Raw genomic sequence first — 20425 nt, 5'->3', positions numbered from 1 at the left:
AAGCAGGTGCAAAGCAAAACCGAGTAAACCGCACAGTGGGAAGCTTGCCATTCAGCATCTACAAAAGTGAGAGAGTCAGAGATAGATATTTTAACAACCGCACCACTACACACTCAATCGCAATACCTTAGGTAGATAGCCATTGGCGTCGCGAGCATTGAAAACTTTGAAAACGATATAAAGCTTAGAAGCTTCGAAAGCTCCTATTGGAATCCAATGAACTCTGTTAAATAAAACGACACGATAAATGAAGCCTACTTAAAGGCGATTTAAGGAGCACACGGGAAACAAATTGTTTGTACCCGGATGAATGTCCTATGTCACAAAAGTTTTTGCATAAACATTGAACAGTTATGCAAAAACGGACAGACCAAAGGATCCGAAAAGCTACGATATCTTACAAGTTGAAGGAAACATCGGTAGACAAGCTACTAAAAACGAGTATAAGTCGAGCCAAAACATATATGCGCCAGCATTCTCGCGCCAGTATTCGAAGCTCAACTTGACAACTTGTCGACTAGACGACGAAGCGTCGAAAATCAATGCAGTGTGATTTTTTGGCGATTTTTCTGATTAAAATTCATGCTGTATCGTCTTATTGACGAAGATGAAAATGACGTCCAGCCTTAAAGTAAAACCTATACCTTTCTTTAGTTAGAAAGGCAAAAATATTGCAAATCCCGGAAAACTCATCACTTTACCGGCTAATACTTAAAATGAAGGCCAACTACCACATTACGCACCACCATGCAAGTGCATCCCAGGTCTGGGATGCAAATCAGCAATCAACTAACTAACGACTACACCAGATAGACCGGCGCTAGCGCTAACCGGCCCCTGGCGTCAACCTGTCCCAAAGCCGGAAGAGACGCTCACTCGCCGCCGTAGTCGTATTTCATATTTTAATTTACCGCAACGCTAATTTTACGTTCTAACTTGGACCCGCTGGACTTGGTGGCCGGCTCGTTCCGTTAACAAGTGGTGTGATTCCCTAGTCTAGATTGTTGCATACAGCTTGAATCGTTGGTCGTTGCGTCACCAATTCGTCACTTTAGCGATTGATTGACACATTTGTACTAGTTATGACATTATGACAGAAAGTGTGTGACATTTTGCCACAAGTCATACAAATTTTACTCATTTTGAAAATGTGTCAAAAGACAATCATGCCGTCAAACGATTCTCACAAACAACTTCTGCCTTTCTACTGCAAGTGTAACAAGTTGTCACACTCACTTATGAGATTGTCCTAATGAAATTATCGCCGCGTCCAACTGCCTATAACTTCTGACATTTCGCAACTTGAAGGCTTCCAGTTCTAAGTGATTTTTCGCGACGCTTCCCTTAATTGACCCCCACGGTCACGGTGGGTCGTTTCGCGCTCGATTCGTTCCCAAACGATAAGAGTTGATGACCGGCCTTCCCTGGGAACTTCCCCCTTCGCACGTTTGCACACTTATCTAGAGTAAATTGTTGGTTTAATGGCATTTTTTTCTATTTAAATTGGATTTCACACCGCGAAGCTGCAGACGACGTAAATATCTTGCCCACATATTTGTTGTCTGTAATCAGAGTATAAACATGCCAGCCGATGCAGTGCATACAGGGAGATGAAACCGGAATCGTTGACTACCCGTGAGTTCCCACAGTTCACGGACCTTTAATCGAGGATTAGTAGCTGCTGCTAGTTGGTGCAGGGGGTAATATTTACGAGCTCGATCTAACTAGCAATGCGTACGTACTCTAGATCGATCGTGACGGGTTGGAGCGAACACAGATGTCCGGTTTCGATAAGGAGTTCGTTTGCGAGTAACAGGAGGGTCCATTGTATGAAGTTCAGATTGACCTGCCCATCGATCGTAAAATTTAACTGCGCTGTTTTTTATTTTGCATAGTTGGTGACTACTTGAGAGGGAGGCTAGTCGTTGAAGGCGAATCTGAGGTATTTCCTGTTGTTTTTTATACACGTGAGAGTGAGATTAGTTCGTTTTTGTGAGGGATTCATTTCACTGATCATGGTATGAGAAGTTTGAATTTGAATAAGATCCCACACAGATACAGATGAAACACGTGCTGAAATCATTTTTTACGATTCTTTATTCCTGGATCTATGATTGCAAATGAGTGATAGAAAAGTTATCAATTGATTATCTATGCACCAAAAACATTCGAGAGTAATTGCAGTTGCTGAGAGCTGATGTTATGATATTAAAAAAAAAAAAAAAAAAAAAACCCTGCATAGATGTAATTTTACTTTATTGTATGTGAATAAAAATTACAAAAATAAACATTTCAAACAAATAATTTTCTACGGTGATATTAGAATGACCCTCTTCAGCCACTTTTCAAGACAGGGTTGCCGGATTAATAAATTTTATGATTCATTGGATTCGTTTCGTTACTGGTTTCAGCTCATGAACAAAAAAAAAATTAGTTTTTCTCTAAAAATTCAATTTCTCGTGTATGTTTAACTTTAAACAATTCAATTTTTCCAATAAAAAAAAATCTTTTAAAATGTTTGCATTTTTGCAATCAAATGTAATTTTCCAATAATTTTCCAATGGATTTTTATGCCACATAGTTTATAAACAACTTCGGTTGATGTTTTTTCATAGACCAAAAATATGATTTAAATTATACGATAAATTAACAGCATTCCACCATCAATCTTCCATTTTTCCATATTTAACCTTTCAATACTCCAAAATTTCTTTCACTTTAAATTGTGATTTCTTAAGTGGTATTCAACGAATTGAAGTAATTCTTCTTGCCCAAAACTATTTGAAATATTTAATGAAACCAATTAAAATCATGATAAACAAAAATCTCAAATTTGCTTCGACGGGAAAGGGTTATATATTTTTTTGTTAGAAGAACACAAATTATTCTTTTAAAAGTTTTCCGAATAATATATAATTATATAATGTTTTCATGAATTTATCGACAAACAAAAGCAAAGCAATCCACTTTAACGTCCGAAGATTATGTGTGGTGAGTCACCCAAAACCTCTTTTACGCAAATGGACCGACGTTTTACTTCCCCATCCGATAGAAGGCCAGGAGGATAAGGCGGGAATCGAACCCGCGACCCAAAACAACTTAGCGATTTGTCGACATTGGAAATAAATTTTCAGTGGCATGACCGTTACAATGTATTAAGCATTTTGTGGTTCTCTACAATTTGTAAATTAGGCTTAAAATTTAGTCTTTATTAAAAATTGAAAACTTAAAAGTTTTCTAGAAACTTTATAAATCTCCTTGGAAATTTGTCAATCTTTGGAAACCATTTGAGCAACCTTCCCCGAGCAGGGGTAAATAACACCGGAATACCAAATTTTGATATTACTTGGGCAAATAACAGGGACCACAATGTGCCTTTGGTTGCCCAGTAATAGATGGTAAAATACCATGAAATCATAGCAAAGTCTTGTATGTGGAAGGGCACAGTGAGTGAATTTTCTGATCAATTGGGTGTCTTCGGCAAAGTTGAGGACTATTGAGAAAAAAATAGGTACACGGAAAAATATTTCCAAAAAAAAAATTATGGAAATGGTCACTCATGGTCACTATTTTTAAAAATTGAAAAACTGCAAATATTTCGCTAAAATCAAACTTTTGGTGGCTATGTCTTGAAAACGGAGCCCTTTATCAAAAAATCTGTTGAGTACTTTTCGATTGCAAATTCAATTTTGCATTTAAATACAATGTCAAACTTGTTTTTGCATGAAACTTCGATTTTTTCTAAAAATCACTATTTTTTCAAACATTCATAACTCGGCGGCAGATTGTTTGGCCATGTTTCTCTATGGCTCAAAAGTTGCGGATTTTTGTCCCCTAAAACATATAAAAAAATCTCGAAAATCAAAAAATACGTATTTTGGGAAATTGAGTTTTAGTGAGAAAAAAAGTTGATTAAAAAATCCTCAATTTTTTTTTTCCGTGTACCTATTTTTTTCTCTATGGTCCTCAACAATACCTACAACTTTGCCGAAGACACCAAATTGATCAGAAAATTCACTCAAAAGTTACAGCTATTTGAATATTTACATACCATTTTTGTATGGACAGCATCCAAAATTGTATGGAGACTTGTATGGATGAACCAATCACACAAAATAGTTTATTTGGTCATAGGGAAGGCCCCCACAAAGTTTGAGCCAAATCAAAAAATACAAATAAAATCCAGAGAATGTATCTTAATACTTAAGAATTTATGTTTATCAGAGCATTTGTTTTTGACATTCCTGGATTTATTATACAGTGCAAGATTCAACCGAACAACAATGCATTCATTTTTGATGCGAGAAACATTATCTTGAACTCATTAAAGACCGATATCTCAAATGTACGTCAAATGTTCCGAATCTTGTTAATTACATATTAGGGTGCCCGGAAAAAAAGAACCCTTGCTCCACAAGTGGATAACGGTTTATTAGTTTTTTTAAGCATCTTTGCCAATTTTGTGCAAAATTGTTTGAGATTGGTTGATTTTTTGTTTCATGCAAAAATGTATCTTTTTCAGGATCGAGTTTTAAAGCTTTAGTATGTTCTACAAAGTTATGCATCATAAGTTTTCAATCAGAATCTCACTTTTGGGAATATTTTGATGGAAGTAGCGCACCGTGCAGACAAAATTGTAAGAAAATTGGGTTTTCAATACAAAAAACTCCAGTCATGCATTTTTTTTGTCTTTTTAAACTCCTTAGAACTCAATAAAATCGTTTCATTCTCATTTGAGTTCTTCGATTCCTTTATGAATCTCTTCAAATCATTTCATATTTTTTTAGGCCTTTAGCTTTTGAAACTCAAAATAAATATGATGACACTTTGCTACTACTTATCAAATTAATAATTCTTAGGAACCAAAGTTTCAAAATTCTAATGAATGCTAATTTTACCAGAAACAGGTGCTAAAACCTTCATTATAACCTTCCCACCTCGCACGCAGGTGATAATTTGACTCAATTTTATTCTTTTTAATTTGTGCTCGAATTTAAATCGCTCGTCCCAAATGCCAAACCTTTTTTGCCATAGTGGCGATGCTATTTGTGACTCACCACGACAACTAGCGCAAAAAGACAACGACGACGTGGTTTGGAGGTTAATTAAAATGCGGAATTTATCGGTTACAATTTTAATAGGAGTTTTTTGGTGGGTGAGAGTTTGAACTTTGTATAGAACAGCTCACCCACCCACGTGCTGGGGCAGAGAGGTGTAAAGTTCATAATTTCTCATTCTAGCAGCACAGTGTAATGGCCAACAACAACAGCAGCAGCTGGCAAATAACAGGACTTGGCGCAGTAAGAATAAAGCCGGCGAGGTTTAATTAAAAACAGAGCGAAAAAGTCCGTGACTTTTTGTTGCTGGTTGCAGTTTTGAAAATATCTGTCGACTAGCTTTTAAATTTGACTAATATTGAAAATGTCATTGGTTTCAATTTCAAAAGTCGACATTTTCTAACAAAAATTTGTTCGTTCTTTTCAAACATTACTCAAGATTCGCGAGTGCACCCACGGCGCGTAATTTATATTGCCCCTAGACTGCTACAGAAAGTGTCTGCTGAAACTGCTAGGTTCCACCAACTCAATCTGCAGATGCACTGAGATTTTAGCAATTTCAAATGATGTGAACGGAAAAATAAATGGTTGAATTCGAATGATTATGAAATTTAGTTATTACCACAATTCATTTTGAAAAAATAAAAAAAAGCAGAAATTTTTGAAATATTATTTTTTTGTAAACTGTGAAATTTTTGTTGATTCCAAAAATTTAATGAAAAAATCTTCATTTTTTTCCGTGCTTCCACAAATCATCCACAGCTGTTATTACGGAACGAAAGTGTGTGAAACACATGATGATCGGAGGAGGGCATTTATGAGAACCAACCGAGTCAATGGCCATATGACCCCAGGCCACCGGTGCAGGCGCCGTGGGGGATCTAAGCTGGCCTGGCAGCTACCGTTTCGTTCGGTCGGTAGGGAGTTCATGAACGATTAACTCGTCTTTTTTTTGTATTGTTTTCGAGTGTTTGTGGGGGATTACGTTTTTGGTATAACTGGGTTCTAATAGAGTATTTTCATTCAAAGCGTGTTTTTTTTCAAGAAGTAATCTTGTAATCTAAATAATTTCAATTGAAATTACTAACTATCTTATCCTTCAGATATTCTCAACAGTTTATTCAAGAACTGCCTTAAAACAATAACAAAACCCTCGTTGTGACAAACTGCTCGCCTGCTGGTGGTGCTAATTGCGTTTCACGTTGTTTGCTAAATGAGCTCCCTGGCAGAAGAAATCTGAGAGGTGGGGTGGTGCTAGAAAAATGATCGGTAAACAAGCTTAAGTCGCTGCTGCCAGTCGTGCTGTGATACGCGCAAATAAGCCGCATGCCATCGAGTGTTGCAAGGGCGCGACCACTCGGAATGAAATGCGTCTTGGAGCAGGCTGCGCTGCACCTTGCACCTTTGCAAGAATGAGAATACCGCGTAGAATTGGTTTGGGCACGTTTGCACGTTCCATTTTGAGTCAGTCGGTCAGGGATTTCAGTTAAATTTAATCAAAAAACGCATCTTGACGTCTTGATAAATGCCTCAAGAACAAAAAATCATAATTAAAAATAACAATAAATATCTAACAAAATTGCGATGTTATCTTTCAACTTTCAACAGGGAACATAACCGCCGTGTTCACGACCAAGGCCAAGGGCCACGAGCTGATCGACATCATGGAGCGTATGGGCTACAAGGTGACCATGGCCATCATCGAGGGCAACCGCCACTTCAAGTCGATGGCCAACATTAATAGGTAAATATCTTTCAATTGATTTTAGTTAAATTTTGTGATATTTTTGGATTGTAGTTTTCAAAGTGCCAATTCCCTCCAAAAATTCGTGATAGATTTTATTTTTCTTTTTCGTTTCGATCTCTTTCCGGTTTTAATTTTAGTTTTTTTATTGTCTTTTTTCAAATGATTTTTGAGGTTTTTTTTTAAATTTTATTTTTTGTTTCATTGTTTCGAAACGTCAAGTGCTTGTTTCGATATTTTCCTAAATGTATTGTATTTAAAAAAAAATCTTTTAAACAGTCAAGATGCATGCAAAATTTCTAATTGTTTGATACCCATATTGCGAATTATAGAAATTTAAGTATTTTCGATAAAATACGGTATTACATTCTTAATTCGAAAATCTTTTAAAAACTAAAGAAGCATGAAAAATTTCAAATTGTTTGATACCCAGATTGCGAATTATAAAAACTTGAGTATTTTCGAGAAAATTCAATATTTTGTGTTTTTTTTGTATTTGTACTTTGAAACTTACTATATTATCAAAAATAAATTCTTATAGGAAATTTAAAAATTCCACCTAATTTGATTGGATTTAGTCAATTTAAGAAATGAATCAAATATCAGTTATCATCGATAAAATTATCGCCGAAAGAATTATCGGAATAACGATAACGATGGAATTATCGTTAGCGCTATCGAACCTCGATAATTTTATTGATATCAACCTTGGTTGTAAACGATAAAACTATCAAAGTATTGAATTATTGAAATTGTAGAATAACTGTAAATTTATTCTTGTTTTTTGTTCAATGTTTCCATCTAAATTTTAGTAATGTTGTTTATATGAAGAATTGTTATTTTTAGTATTTTATTTTATACAGAAAAACTAACTTAATCCACCTATGTGGTTGGAGCCTTCCTCACTTATTGCCAACAATGACTGATATGCTGGAATTGTACAAAAATTTAATCTATTGTTTAGATCCGGAATAAAAAAGTACATAAATATCACTTAAGCGACCATACCTCGAGACAGGGTTGCCAGATTTTCAATGTTTTGGACTCGTTGGAAAGGTCTTTGGATAACCTAACCAACGATGCATCGCGATGGGTCAGATGATGGATCCGGACTAGAGATGGGCTTTTTTGAGCGAACCGTTCTTATGAACCGGCTCAAGCTAAAGAACGAATGAGCGACCGCTCAAAAAAAAATGAGCGGCGGTTCATTTTGTGAACCGGTTCTTTTCAAAGAACCGTCAAATCAAAGAGCGAGTCGAAGAACGAACCGAACGAGAGCGAATGAGCGAGCGCGAATGAACGGAAAGAAAAAACGGAGCGCTTGATAAGCGTCGCTCGCGCTGTCGTCGACGTCGTCGAACGGCGTCGTTTTCGCTCACTCTTTCGTTATTTCGCTCTCGCTCATTCGCTCTCATTCGGTTCGTTCTTCCCCGCGCTGGTGGTGACGGTGCTGTGGAGAAAAGAGGGGAAGCTAGGTTCTCACCGGTCGCCTCATGTTCCAACATTATGGCGCACTTTCTGCTTGTTGCTAGCCTGTGTCGGGGCGCCTGTGATTTTGAATCAGCTGACTGTCGCCAGATGTTGCATGATCTCATTATGTTAATATCGATAGATTTCTCAAATGTTACGTACATGAAGTTGTTATACGCATTCGAACATAATTAGTATGCTAGTTTAAGGTTTTAATACATGTATTGGACCGTTTATGATTTAAAATGTAATTTTCCACAGCACATCACACAAACTTGGTACTCTTTTGTGGTAATTGTTCAATAGATTTATTAAGGCATTTTTTCAGATCTTCTTTTTTGACGCTTGTTTTGATCATTCATTTGTTGTCATGAATTAAAGTTGTTTTTATTAAGGGGTTACATACATGTAGAAAATCACAAAATTTCATATTACAGAAAATTTATTAAATCAACTTAAAAGATGATTTTCTATCACTCCTGAAAGTTTCATGAAGATATTTTATGATTAAAGTAAGTTACAGGCGATTTTAGCTGAAAATTTGGCCATGCGCAAAGCGAACTGTCAAATTTGCGAGTGTTTTTCTCTGAACACCGAGTTGATTTACGGGTGCCACGATATCTCGACATGGGATAGACATAATTGGCTGAAATTTTGGGTGAAGACTCGCAAGACATATCCCGTGTGCATGACGAAGCGCGATTTTGAAATTTTGCATTTTTTTAAAATACAAAAATCAAAAACTTGCGATTTTTTATATGAAAAACATAAAAATATTTTTATCTTTTTTAAAAATAAACTTTTTGAAAATCGGCCTTCGTCATGCACACGGGACCGGTTTAACGAGTCTTCACCAAAATTTTGAGCCGATTTGGTCAATGCAGTGTTGAGATATCGTGGCACCCGTTTTTTGAAACTGCTAACTTCAAATACCTATATCTCGGCCATGATACAACCAAATGTCCTCAAATTTGTTTTGTTAAAAGCTGAAAATATATATTTTAATGCCCTGAAAACAGATTTAAAAAAAGTTTATGTTTGTGCTCAAACCAACCTCTGACATTTAAGCCGATTTACATGTATGTAACCCCTTAAACAAAGAACTGCATTTCAAGACTATTTTATCAAGTGCAGCAAAAGGCTACCTCAAATATGCCTGTTACTGAACACCAACTTAAATCTATTGTTTCACAAAATAATGAAAAGATAATTATCAAAACGATAATTCAGCTTACTTTTCATAACTTTTAACGATTGAAAGCAATAATTTGGTTGAAAATATTCACTTTTGAAGAAAACTCAAGTTTGTTAAACAAACTTTGTTTACCTCTCTATGGAAAAAGTTTTCGATATTTGTGGATTTCAGAGATCAATGTTTTTCTCCTTTTTCATATAAAACGTTTATATGCTTTCCAAAAAAGGATAAAGCAAATCGAGGATTTTCTATGTTTTATGGACGTTCTCCAATCTGTTCAGAATAAGTGCGATGAAAACATATATTTTTTTAATTATCAATCATACGAAGCGTGACACTCATGAACACTCCATTGGTCGTTTGAAAAAAAAATCTAAATATCTTGAGCAGATGTTTCAGTTCATTCCAGTCTATTTTCTGACTTTGAGCGAAATGAGCGGATGAGCCGTTCAAAAGAGCCGCTCATTTAAATGAGCGAACGAAAATGAGCGGCTCACAGAAATGAGCGGTTTTGCCCACCACTTATCCGGACCTAGTATACATACATTTGAGTGAGATCCGGCTTCAAAAAAGTACATCAATATCACTTAAATGGGCATACCTCGAGACAGGGTTGCCAGATCTTCAATGTTTTGGACTCGTTGGAAAGGTCTTTTGATAACCTAGCCAACGATGGGTTGGATGGTCGATCCGGACATAGTTTACATACATTTAAGTGAGATCCGGCTTCCAAAAAGTACATCAATATCACTTAAGTGGGCATATCTCGAGACAGGGTTGCCAGATCTTCAATGTTTTGGACTTGATGGAAAGTTCTTTTGGTGACCTAACCAACGATGGGTCGGATGATGGACCCGAACATAGTTTACATACATTTAAGTGAGATCCGGATATATGTGAAAACACATTTTTATACATAACTTTTGAACTACTTATCGAAACTTCAATCTGTATAAAACTCGATCTATGGGACCCTTAACCAAGTCGAATGCAACAGGTTCGGGTCAAATCGATTCAGCCAGTGCCGAGAAACGTGAGCTAGTTTGTTGGTCACATACATACATACACACACATACACACACACATACACACACACACATACACACACACATATACACAGACATTTGTTCAGTTTTCGATTCTGAGTCGATATGTATTCGTGAAGGTGGGTCTACGACGTTTTTATACAAAGTTCATTTTTAGAGCAGGATTATACCCTTACCTCAGTGAGGAAGGCAAAACCCCTTTTAACGCGGTGGCGTTACGCTTTTTGTTTTGTAGATTTTTCTTGAACCATACAAAATTTTTGCAACTTTCAAAAAGCGTTTTGTAGACCTGAACAAAACCTACAAATTGCTCATAAAACATTACAAAAATGTTGCGCCGTTTAAAAGAAATCGACAAATTAAAAAAAACGTAACGCACCGCGTAAAAAGAGGTTTCACTGTGCTGGCAAAAATTTATCAAATTTCACTAAGATTTTCAAATGTATAAAAGTGAGAATAAATCGAAAATGGAATAATATATTCTATATATTATTTATAAAATATAGTGAAACCTCTTTTTACGCGGTGCGTTACGTTTTTCTATTTTGTCGATTTCTCTGAAACGACGCAACATTTCTGCATTGATTTATAAGCAATTTGTATGTTTTGTTCATATCTACAAAATGCTTTTTAAAGCTTGCAAAAATATTGTATGGTTTAAGAGCAATCTACTAAACAAAAAGCGTAACGCCACCGCGGAAAAAGAGGTTTCTCTGTAGATTATTGCTTTTATTTAACATTTCTGTGAATTCAAAAATGGCCAGCTGTTCGAATAAACTTATTGGATAAGTAATGCATGCATATTTATGTTTATAAAAATATGTTGACCCTGTTTTAATATTTTTTCATTAATTTCAGTTAGTGATAAAGTAAATATGAAACTAAAAAATAATCAGTTTATTGTTCTATAAACCTGGAAAAATAACTTTATTTTCAAAATTTAACTCATACAAACTTGCCTAAAATTTAAAAAAAATCATGGTGAAACGTCAAATCGAATTTGCAATTGAAAGTGACTTTACACATTATTTGATAAAGTGCACCATCTTCAAATTCTTAGCATAGGCATAATTTTTCCTTAATTTTTCGAAAAATGTTTAGTTTTATGCAGGTTTAAAAATATTTCACAAAAAAGTATCCTGCAAAACATATTTCAGAAATGCTGAGAAAGTTTGCTACCATTTTTCTTTTCTGAATTTGTCGATGGTGCTGGTTCCTGAAATACAACCACTTTAATTTAAAATTTTGAAAGGATTGAAAAAAAAATTGTGACATTTTCTGCTTTTTCTTTAAAAATATTTTTTCGAAAGAATTTTTTTTTCAAGAGAAACTTTTGGGCTATATTTTTTATTTGCGGAATACTTTTTTACCGAAATAATTCATAAAATTTCATAATTTTTATTATTGTTGTATAAGTTTGTAAGTTTTTTAAATTATATTCCATTTTTCCATTAGTTGCCAATATAAAACAAAAACGTTACTTAATCCACCTTTAGGTGGTTGGTGCCTTCCTCTCATTTATAGTGATTCCAACCCCCCTAACATGTGGGCACTTGTTTATGGATCTCCCCTAATAAAAATAAGTGATGAGTAAAAAACAGACTACCTACAGACTTTTTGTCAACATTATACAGACACGGCCTTTGAGGAAAATTGCATCCCTCTACACGGCTTTTTCGTGGCGATCAGACCCGACCAGTTGAGGTTATGTGAATTCAGACCATTTTTTAAACTGCTTGTAATTTAAGATAGGTAAGTCAGATCTTGAAAATTCTTACTCCACCTAAAAGGTCTTCTCATATGCTTTCTAAAAATATATAACATGTGAGGGTTTCATGAAAAAAACCACCCTTTTTACCACAATTTTAATTTAATATGAAACAGTTTTCTTAACATAACTTTTTAAATACATGATAAAACTGCATGAATTTAAATAGCAGCTTAGGGGACGTCAAGACGGATCGATTAAAACCATTCCGGCCAAAATTGGTTGAGCCTGTGACGAGATATTCCAGTGACATTGATTTGGTACACATGTCTACATACAGCCAAACACACAGACATTTGCTCAGCTGATGATTCTAAATTGATTCGATATGTACAAATGAAGGTAGGTCTAGGAGGTCTAATTAAAAAGTTCATTTTCCGAGTGATTTTATAGCCTTTCCTCAGTAAGGTGAGGAAGGCAAAAACGAAATTCAACATTTACATAGACCTTCAAATCAGATTCTTTTTTCTTTTTTTTTTTTGTTATATTTTGGGGAGACGATATATTCATAACAATAATTTTTGAACGACAAGGTTTTTTGAGATTTATACCCCCCCCCCCCCCCTTCATCCTCTTCAAAGATGCCCAAACAATCTTGGGGCATAAAAAAAAGTTCCATTGAAAAAACATCTGAATTTTTTTCTAAAAGGTCCAACAAACGTTTTTTTATTTTTTTTCCTTTTTTGGGTATTTTTTAATACCCCTGACTCAAGGCGGTTTCAAAAACACCCAAAAAGCAAAAAAAAATGTTTGTTGAGCCATTAAAAAAATCTATGCTGTCCAGTCTCGATTATCCGAAACCTCGGTTATCCGAAGTTTCAATTATCCGAAGTTCGACTATCCGAAGATTTGTATGGGACTTCGGATAATCGAATCACGAACAAAATTTTATTCTGCAACCCCATTTTAGTCAAATTTGAATAGTTGATAGCCTCTTTTTTATCTTTTTTTTTATCTTTTTATCTTTTTATTTAAAAATAATAAAATGCATTTTTTCCAATATTTCAACACCACCATATTGGTCGCCATCTTGGATTAAAAGTTTTAAATCACTTTAACGTAGTTTAGGGGTCGTACTCAAGCTCGACAATAAAAAATTAGGCAATGAAAACAAAAATTTCGGATAATCGAGTCTGGACTGTAAATTGACTGTAAACTATTTAAAATACTTTGTATAACCTACATTGTGTATCGTTTATTTTTGCATTTTAAAGCACCTTTTAGACTTTCTGCAAATTTTGACTTTTTGGGCCAAAGATCAAAAAAGACATAAAACCTAAGGAAAAACCAATAAAACATTCTCTTCAACTCTCCCTCTCTTCCCTTTAGAACCTCCGTCCTGTTCGTCTCGATCTCGTTCATCGTGCTGATGATCATCTCGCTGGTGTGGCTGGTGTTCTACTACGTGCAACGGTTTCGGTACCTGCAAACCAAAGATAAACAATCGGTAAGTCAATTAGTGTCTTTACCTTCGCCGGCACAGACATCAGCACCACTAATCCGTTGGGCGTGTCACATCACTGCTGCCCACAGTGCTGTGAAGGAGATTCTCATCGTGAGAGCCCAGCGTTCAGGGACGATTGTGAAACTTGTAAACAGTGGAGACCTCAAGAGCGTATCCTTGAAGGTTGATTGATTAACGGTTCACGGGTTGGCCGTGCTGCCAGATTGGACGATTTTGTTTATTTTCTCACGAATGTTCTTTTTACTCTTCTCATTTCATCTACAACAGAGGCGACTTTGCAACGTAGCGAAACGAATCATTGCCAAAATTCCAACCAAGAGTATTAAATCAGATGACAAGGTAAGTTTGAGGTTAGGTTAGTGTTTTCTTAGTTGTATTCATTGCCAAACGCCGCACATTCTTTGAACGATTGTTAGATAATTGAATCAGTTTGTCAGTTTGCGTTTGTGCCTCTTCTCTATAGGTTTGTTTAACGAAATCAGGCAACTGGAAAATTTGCTGTTTCTACAGTTGCATTTTGATTTATGAAGCAATTTCATGTTGTGATGAATTTGTCAAACTTTGTAAATTACAGAATGTTATCAACAGTGTTGCCAAATTTACTAGTTTTCCTGAAGAAAAAAAATCTGTTTTATGCATTTTCAACAAAGTCTTAAAACAGTGCAAACAGTATTTTTTAAACGAAAATCGAATCTTCCCTGTACCGGAAAACCCAAACAAGAGCTCCATTCAATCTACTTAAGCTCACGGAAGAAGCACCCTCGAGGAAGAGTCTGTTGATCCGCTCGATTTTTCCCATATTTCATGGTGATTGGTCAGACACAAAACGTGTTATTAAGGAATAGGGTTCGCACTCGCAGAGGCATCGCCGAGAAACGGTTTGTTGAACTTGTTTTCGATCGGAAAAGGCAACTGAACCACCGCCACCGGCCATGATTGATTGCAAACTTGACCGCTAAAACGCTGTGGGTCAAGTTCTGTAACCGGTTTGTGTTAGGTGCTTGGAGTTGTGGTAACAAGCAATTTTCATTTTCAAAAAAAAATAATCGAAATAATCAATACTCAAAGCAAACTAGAAGTCAACAAATAACAAACTGCGCTTCCGCGGTTCGACGGGTTGTCTTTTTGCCCGAGAGCCAAGCAACTTTGTTTTGACGTGTGAAAATGCAAATGAGTGCGAGACCTAACTCGATGCACAATAATTCACAACCGGCTGTCAATTGGATCGGCAAGCGGAGCTGTTGTGTGCGGGTAGGCTGTTACATCACCTTTGGCGACCTGCGAATAGTATCGCATTGGAATGTAGTAGGGGACAGATGCATTTATTATAATTTGGTAATACACGTTGATTATTTTGTTACGTTGTGATAATAACTGATGAGTGCTTTGTAAACCAAATATGAGGTAAAGGATTATGCAGTTTAAAAGAAAACTGATTTTTCCATAAAAGAATGGAATTTTGATCATCATAAACAAGAACAAATTTGTGGGAGTTATACAATAAATAATGAAGTAATTGATTCAAAAATCAAATAATTTATGATTCTTTATTTTTGCCACTTGTGTATTCAACTGTGATTCTGAATAATATTGTTGGTTTTTATTCGTAATATTTTTGCAACTTTTGATTCGCCATTCAAAATTTATGTGACGTTACGCTTTCTATTTCGTACATTTCTCTTAAAAATGCAATATTTTTGCAAGCTTCAAACAGCGTTTTGTAGATCTGAACAAAACCTACAAACTGCTTCTAAAAGATTGCAAAAATGTTGCGTCGTTCTAGAGAAATCGACAAATTATAAAAACGTAACGCACTGCGTAAAAAGAGGTTCCGCTGTACTTTGCCAAGTGCAACGTGGAAGAACCCGAAGTTTTGAAACAATTTTAATTTTTTTATGTATATCATAGATTTTTACAGTCAGTGGCTGGTTCAGCTCTTAATTCTTAAGGTAAATGATTTTAAGTTATTTCTGAAAATGAAATTATTCATAGTTCAAAATAATATAACTTTCTCAGATTTATAAATCTTTGAACTAAAATCTTTAGTTTTATGATGTCGTGAGCATGTTTAATATTATTAGTTACTCAAATTTGCTCCTGAAATACCGTTTTTCAGGTGTAATAATTGCCATATAAGTATCAATCGAACTAAAATGTTGTGTTAAATTTCACTGTTTGTTTTTTTTTTTGCTAATTTTTTTTTATAAAAAACCAGTAATTACATGTCCATAAACGGGGCGTGCTTAGTTGAAGCAACGAGCTTATGGGATTTGGGCTAAATGGGAGACATGGCATACAAATCTTTGAAAAATCAGCAAAAGTTTAAAACATTACCGAATATTTTTAATCGGGATGATAATGGCTTTTCATTGAGAAAAAAAATACATGAATATTTCACAAAATACGTGTTTTTCTATATTTTGGAAATGCAATACAGTGAAACCACTTTTTACGCGGTGCGTTACGTTTTTCAAATTTGTCGATTTCTCTGGAACGACGAATTATTTTTGCAATCTATTAAAAGAAATTTGTAGGTTTTGTTCAGATCTACAAAACACTTTTTGAAGCTTGCAAAAATATTGTATGGTTTTAGAGAAATCGACAAAATAAAAAGCGTAACGCCACCGCGTAAAAAGAGGTTTCTCTGTATTTGAGGCACAAACTAAGTTTTGTTAAAATATTGAGCATTGAAGAAATGCTATAATTATCAATATGCATAGAAATTCTCGACCAAATATTACAAAATGATGAAATTTTGGTATTTTTCCGAAAAAAAAATCCGATTATTTGATGCCCACATTACGAACATTCAAAATTTAGGTCTTATTTTTAAATTACGTAGTTTTCATAATTTGATACAAATATGGGTTTCAGGCGTGGCGAAATTTTGTTTAGGTTTTTTTTTCATAAAATACCACATTTTTTAAATAAAATCAATCAAAGTTTTATGATTGCCTTCTGGGTATTCAGCGACGGGAAAGTATATATTTTTAATTCGGTATTTTGTGAAAATTTGACCATTTGCAATCATTTACCCATAATTGTGAATTGTGAAATGTATAGCTCTATTCAAATCAATACTATATATAGTGATAATTTGATTATTTTCCATTAAAAAAAATGTTTACAAATGTTGACAAATTTTGTAATTTTGAGTATTTAAATGAAATATTTGGAGTCTCTGGAGTCCCTTCGCAATGGCCTAAACAATCAGAGGGCAATAAAAATTATTAATGTCAAACATTTTTTTTTTTGAAAAATAAACATGTCAAATAACTTTATTTCGTTTATCAATTAATCAAAAGTTTTTTATTTAATTATTAAATTTTGAATTTTTGGACCGCCGCTCGGAAAAAGACGTGAAACATCAAAAATAAAATACATGCTTTATTTAATGATATTTGGTAAATTTGTTACAGTAGCATAAGTTTAATAATTTGTAAAGGATTTTTGACACCTTTAGCGTGAGAAGTTTGAAAATTTTGGCTTGATTTGCTTTTCTTCCCTCCAACCTCGATCAGATTTAGGGGACAAAAACTAAAAAATAAAATTTGTTCTGGTCTTGTAAACATGCCACGTTATATTAAATAAACGTTTTAGTAAAAGATTTGAAAGTCTGTGATGAGTTTGTTTGAATGAGTCACTTACCTAAGAGGTTACTTCTATCGTTTTTTTTTTATTTTAAAGTTATAAAAAAAACATCCTTTAAATTTCAAGAAATTAAAGAATTTCTTGAAAACAAATCTTGACTTGCTGAATATAAAGTTTTTTGATCCTAAATTGTTATTCACCTCTAAAAATTTGATTTCAAAAGTACAGATCAAACCTTTTAATTTAGAGTTATTGGAAAATTACCTGAAAAAAAGGATTTGTTGGCAAACAAAGAGATTTTTCCAATTATTTGCAATGAGTTTATTTATTTCATAAATCAAACATAATTACAATTTTTTTAAACATTTTTCCGAAATGAAATGCTTTGAATTGCAGAATATTGTTTTGTAAATTACTTTAAAAAAATACTTGAAACAACAATATTTTTAAGCTATAATTTGTCTGAGTAAATAGTTTTTTGTAATGCTAAGATATTCAACGAAATCCAAAAAAAACTCCGTGCATTTTTGTCGTGCTATCCCGAGCAGACGGAAATAACTTGGGAAGGTCAGTTTTTGATATTGTGAGAAGATCGAAATATGTTATTGGGATGATCGGATTAGTTGTTAAAATAACAAAAATCAATAACAAAGATTTGTTCGAAGAATAACTTAAACTGTTATTATGTTGTTATTGCAATAACAAACCAATAACACAGAAGGAATCATGAAGGAATAACAAGATTTGTTATTTTGTGCGGAGAGCTGGAGCAGCATAATAACAAAAAATGTTATTGAACTGTTATGTCTCCATAACAAAAAAAGTAATTGTTTTGGTTTGTTTGTAATTTGCAGTTGCCATAACTCCTCTGTACTAGTCAGGGCTGCAGAGTCGGGTACCTCCAAGCGACTTTGAATCCATACTTTGAAGACAACTCCGACTCTGGATGCAGGATATGACGTCAACGACGACTTCAGCTCTCTAAAAATACCCGACTTCACAGATTCCGACTCCAAGTAAAAGTTGCTGAAAATTAGATGAATCCGATGCAGTCTCCGAGGTCTCACTCCAGCTCGAACTTCAACGTCAGCTCCGACTTCCTGGCTCTGTGAAAATAATAACAGTTTTTGTTATTCACACTTCAAAAATTCTCAATAAATAAATCAATTCCGTTAGGGAATAACAAAATTCAAAAAAAAAATTAACCCTCAAAAGTTAATTTTATCAGATTAATTTTAGCTTGAAACCCCATTTCATGGTGAAATAAATGACCCCGATGAAATTGGTCAAAATTATTTCATAGTTCTAGCCAATTTTAGTAAAATCCCTTAGGGGGTATATCAAATAATTGAAAAAAAAAAACTTTCAAAATTTCAACTTTTTAGAATAATTTTAGCTTAAGGACCCCATTTGATGGCCAAAATAATGACCCTGACGAAATTGGTCAAAATTATCCCATAGTGTTAGTGTTATTAAACATTTTCAATATACTATCTTTTCAATACCAAATTTTGCTATTTTATCAGAAACTGTTATTATTTTTTCTTCTTGAAGTTGAACTGCAGGATAAAATAATAACACTTTTTGTTATTTTAACAGGATTTGTTATTGAAATATTATTAATTTTGTTAATACCGTCTGCCCGGGTATCTTGTCACTCCCTGAGAATTGATGTTAGTGCGACAACTGGCCAAAACAATTTCTGGTCAGAAAAATAAAAAAAGGTAAAAAATAAATTGTATGCCACGCCCAGTGAAAGGACCTCGCATTCGTGATCAGGGACAAAAGTTAGGACAAAGTTTCACCTAAATCGAAGATGGGTCAGGGCATTTTTTCCCGATTTCGTGTGAGTTGGTCAGAATCACACAGAAATGAAAAAAAAAGTGCAGATGATCACTTTGAATTCGAGATGTTGGCGAATGACTTGAAAAAGTCTGGTATTTCCTGGATAAATAAACAATAAATTGCTATTTATGCAGCAATTCCCCACGAAAACAGCATGAAAAAAAACAAAAGTGCTCGGATCGGGTTCAAAATTTTTCTGGGGGTTCCCTGGCCGAAATAATTAGACCCGTATTTTTTTTGTTTGGCCATTAGGGTGACCTACGGCGTGTTAGGGTGGTCTGAAAAATGGCCATTTTCGTCGATTTTCGCAAAAACCACTTTTTTCGAAAAATCATAACTCCTCGCCATTTCAACCGATTTCAACTGTCTTACACGCAAATGAAAGGTGATAAGTTGGCCTTTCAATGAAAAATAGTAAAAAGTTTGGAAAATCTAGCCTAACATATGAAAAGTGCGTATGAAACTTTAAAATGCCGTTTTGACGGTGACTGGACCAAAGAGCCTATGTCTGGAAATATTTTTATCGGATTCCCCGGACATTTTTACATAACATACTAAAAAATGGGAGGAGTTCATTAACAGGATTCCGAGATATGATTTTTTGAAAATAAAATCCGTGTTTTTCGACGCGCCACGCGCAAAAACCGGAAAATGACGAAATCGGCAAAAAATCAACTTTTTTCACTAAAACTGCGATAACTTTAAAATTTCAGCGATGACCTATACATGTCTGGGTACCAAAAGTGGCGTCTTTTAATTACAAAAAATTTGGTACCATAACATCTATAGGTCATCGCTGAAATTTTAAAGTTATCGCAGTTTTAGTGAAAAAAGTTGATTTTTTGCCGATTTCGTCATTTTCCGGTTTTTGCGCGTGGCGCGTCGAAAAACACGGATTTTATTTTCAAAAAATCATATCTCGGAATCCTTTTAATGAACTCCTCCCATTTTTTAGTATGTTATGTAAAAATGTCCGGAGAATCCGATAAAAATATTTCCAGACATAGGCTCTTTGGTCCAGACACCGTCAAAACGGCATTTTAAAGTTTCATACGCACTTTTCATATGTTAGGCTAGATTTTCCAAACTTTTTACTATTTTTTATTGAAAGGCCAACTTATCACCTTTCATTTGCGTGTAAGACAGTTGAAATCGGTTGAAATGGCGAGGAGTTATGATTTTTCGAAAAAAGTGGTTTTTGCGAAAATCGACGAAAATGGCCATTTTTCAGACCACCCTAACAC

The 20425-nt window shown here is 34.6% G+C and overlaps 1 protein-coding gene across 1 annotated transcript in view; it reads left to right on the top strand.

Annotated features, from left to right (window-relative positions):
* LOC120417222 (uncharacterized) overlaps positions 1–20425 on the top strand; it is a 126073-nt gene that overhangs the window by 87546 nt on the left and 18102 nt on the right. The window contains exons 3-5 of the mRNA XM_039579183.2: positions 6666–6801; positions 13610–13727; positions 14013–14084. Coding sequence (XP_039435117.1) covers positions 6666–6801; positions 13610–13727; positions 14013–14084 — 326 coding nt within the window. The remainder of the gene's footprint in view (positions 1–6665; positions 6802–13609; positions 13728–14012; positions 14085–20425) is intronic.

This window comes from Culex pipiens, chromosome 2 (genome assembly GCF_016801865.2).
Source record: "Culex pipiens pallens isolate TS chromosome 2, TS_CPP_V2, whole genome shotgun sequence".
In the NCBI taxonomy this organism is placed as follows: domain Eukaryota; kingdom Metazoa; phylum Arthropoda; class Insecta; order Diptera; family Culicidae; genus Culex; species Culex pipiens.
The sequence above is the reverse complement of the archived record's forward strand: the minus strand, read 5'-3'. Positions and strand labels throughout refer to the sequence as shown.